The following is a 3,138-nucleotide window of genomic DNA, read 5'->3' on the forward strand; positions in this document are numbered from 1 at the left end:
TGTTGGTGTGGTTGCTGTGGCTGCTGTGTTTGTGACTCTGGGCGAAAAATGACAGTGCCAGTTGGAATCCTGACAGCTATGGGGCCTGAAGTACTTTTTAGAATTAATTGCACAGAGCCCTGTGGTGTGCTGGTCTGGGTACTGGGCATCTGACCTATAGGAGACAGAACGTCTCTGGAAGAGGTTTCTGTAAATGCTAGGGCACTAGTGGGGAAGCTCTGCACCTGGGGTGAACCTCTCTTCAAACCAGGGGATCCCTGTGCTAGGCTAAACAAATTGGTAACATTTTGGGCAGTGCCACTGCTGGGGCTCTGGGTGACTGGATGGCTTTCTGATGAGCTGGCAGAGGGCTGGACAGCTGCAGCAAGGGTATTGATACTGCTCATTCCCCACAAAGTTTGCTGAGGAAGACTAGCTGATTGGAGAGAAGGAGCAAGTCTTGGAAACTTCCTACCTCTGACTGCTATTGAGGGAGGATTGGGTGCTGAAGAGCCCTTATCTGAGGTGGAGGGTAGTGTGAACAGTGGAGCTGGGCTCTTCACTCTTGTCTCTAAGACTGGGGATGTCACTGATGGGGAATTGGCCTTCATCCCTTGGGAGGGCTGGCCAAGACAGATGGAGTCATTGGATCCCTGCAGCTCTTTGCTTAGGCATTCAGCCTGGCTCTGGGCAGACCCTTGGCACACATCCGTTGCCTTCCCAGACTCAATCTTTCCCCCAGCTATAGAACCAAGTAAACAACCACTTAGGGCAACTTGGGGAAGAAGCATCTGACTATCACATCTGCCCTCTGTCGGTGACCCTATTTCAGAAGAAAAAAATGGGTCACTAAGGGACTGCATCACACTTGGCTCTGTTTCCCATGGATGACAGCCCTTTTCATAATCAAATAAATAACCACATGTTACCTCAGGATCTGGCCAGGCTGTGGATTCTGAGTCATCTGGCCAGGCTGTGGATTCTGAGTCATCTGGCCAGGCTGTGGATTCTGAGTCATCGCCATGGGGCCTAGACTGCTTCCCTTTAGCGTATTTCTGCACATCCACCTCTGAAGGGGCCACCAGTTCACAGGGTTTCTGCTTCCATGTATCTACACACTTTCCTGCTTCAGGGATCTTCAGATCGTATGGGTCACCTGGTTTGATCTCTGCTCGTTTTCTGCAAGCGATCATTGTTGCAACATCAGGAGGAGATGTACATGCATGCTTTTCTTCCTCCAGGTCTAGACAGGACCAATCATGACCCATGAAGGATTTTTTCATGGAGGCTATCATTATCTTCTTCTCATTAAACAGCAATTTGTTGGCCGTGCAGGTGACAGCAACAGAAGGATCCAGACACAGTGGCTCTGCTGTAGCTAAGATCAGTTGGCTCTCAAGCTCCAGTTTTGCTTCCTGGGTCCACTGACTGCTGTCACTTGTCATGGACTCGACATCGCTTACTAGAGACTGCATCGTTGGACGTAAGAGAATATGCCGGACTTGGCAAGCAGGAGAGGACACAGCAGCCTCTGCAGCAGGCTCCTCGGGAGGGTAGATGTCACCACACTGCCTGTAGTCTCGGATTTCTGCTATGACACAGCCACTGTGAAAAACATTCACAGGAGACTTTTCCAGAATATCAATCAGAAAGGAAGGTAACTCTTCAGCATCCAAATATTCAAGCAGTTTCTGTCCTACATACGGCCCTGGATAGGGCTCTATAAGGACTCCATCTTTATCCTTGAGCATGAGAGAATAGCCCTGGTTTTCTGGGTACAGGCTGACCACTAAACATGGCAATGGCTCTCTTTTCATAAGCTTCTCTAGCAAGTTGACATTGCTTCGAAGGCCCTCTGCTTCTGGCTCCTTTTCACACTCCTCCACATAAATGTCATACAGTTTTTCCTGAAGAGATTTTTCCCCACAAGACGTGGGTTTCAGTGGAGGGGGTTGCTGCTGAACACTCTCAATAATATCATCTGTCCGCTTCCAAGCCTCCTCTAAACTCCAGTCCATCATAACGGCAAGTCAGGACACTTAAAAAAAAAACATGCCCTGTCAGCAATAGGAAGTGGCAATTATGAACTGTTGTGGTTTTCCTGTCTGCTTAGGACTCCATTGCCACCCTAATTTAATGTGGAAACCAGGAATCCAGCCTTCCCAACACAGCCCATGCCATAGGACCCCATGGCCACCCTAATTTAACGTGGACACCAAGAATCGGGCCTACCTGCCACAGCCCATACCATAGGACTCCAATGCCACCCTAATTTAATGTAGACACCGAGACTCGGGCCTACCTGCCACAGCCCATACCAACGGACTCCATTGCCACCCGAACTTAATGTGGATACCAAGAATCCGGACTCCCCGCCACAGCCCATACCATAGGACTCCATTGCCACCCTAATTTAATGTGAAAACCAAGAATTCAGCCTCCCTGGCACTGGCCATGGCCTACAACTCCATTGTCACCTTCATTTCAGACACCAAGAATCTGGCCTCCAGGCCACAGGCCATGCCTAACAAATCCATTGCCACCCTAATTTAACGTGGACACCAAGAATCGGGCCTCCCCGCCACAGCCCATACCATAGGACTCCATTACCACCCTAATTTAACGTGGACATCAAGAATCCGGCCTCCTAGCCACAGGGCCCGCCATGAGCCCGAGAGCGTCGCCGTATGCTACGTCCACACGGCTGAGGTGACAATTCTAGAGGCCACCGGGATGCTCCGTACCTCAAGGGATTAAAAAACAATAACGGCCAACACACCTAGGGACACTAATTTCTCAAGAGTGTCTAAAAATTCGGTACCTGTCAGTCCTCCGCGGTGGGTGCAAACGGGTGGCCGCTGCGCCAACGATGACGACCAGCGGCCGAGAGGCGCCTCTCAGGCGGAATCCTCGCTGGCCCGAAGTTCCTCACGAAGAGGAGGCGCGTGCGCACGTCAGGCCACACTTGCTTTCCGGCTGTGTGCCGCTGGGGGGGTCACAGGGGGGTTACACTTCCGCTGCAGAGTGGGAGGCCGTGGGGGGAGGGGAACCACGTCACCCATTTAACTTCCAAAGCCATGCGCACCACACCGAAGTATAAGCAGAGCCCCCAAACACAGAGCCCTTCAGTTAGGAGGTCATTAGCCACCAATTTTGATA

At 51.2% G+C, this 3,138-nt stretch overlaps 1 protein-coding gene across 1 annotated transcript; it reads right to left on the bottom strand.

Moving 5' to 3' along the window:
- Positions 1-745: 745 nt before the first annotated feature.
- On the bottom strand, positions 746-1,997 carry LOC121439030 (transcription factor SPT20 homolog). The gene is made up of 2 exons (XM_041639523.1): positions 909-1,997; positions 746-802 (listed from the first exon to the last, which is right to left on the bottom strand). Exons 1-2 carry the CDS (start codon positions 1,995-1,997, stop codon positions 746-748), a joined length of 1,146 nt encoding a protein of 381 aa, XP_041495457.1.
- Between the last annotated feature and the right edge of the window lie 1,141 nt (positions 1,998-3,138).

The sequence above is a fragment of the Microtus oregoni genome, unplaced genomic scaffold, assembly GCF_018167655.1.
Source record: "Microtus oregoni isolate MIOR12 unplaced genomic scaffold, Mior012 000059F_ref0000304, whole genome shotgun sequence".
Taxonomy (NCBI): domain Eukaryota; kingdom Metazoa; phylum Chordata; class Mammalia; order Rodentia; family Cricetidae; genus Microtus; species Microtus oregoni.

Excerpts from the sequence above, each read along its gene's own strand:
- LOC121439030 (XM_041639523.1), bottom strand. The coding sequence starts at position 1,997 with ATGGACTGGAGTTTAGAGGAGGCTTGGAAGCGGACAGATGATATTATT. Across the intron at positions 803-908 it reads CAGCCTGGCCAGATCCTGAG|GGTCACCGACAGAGGGCAGA; the intron begins GTAACATGTGGT and ends CTTCTGAAATAG.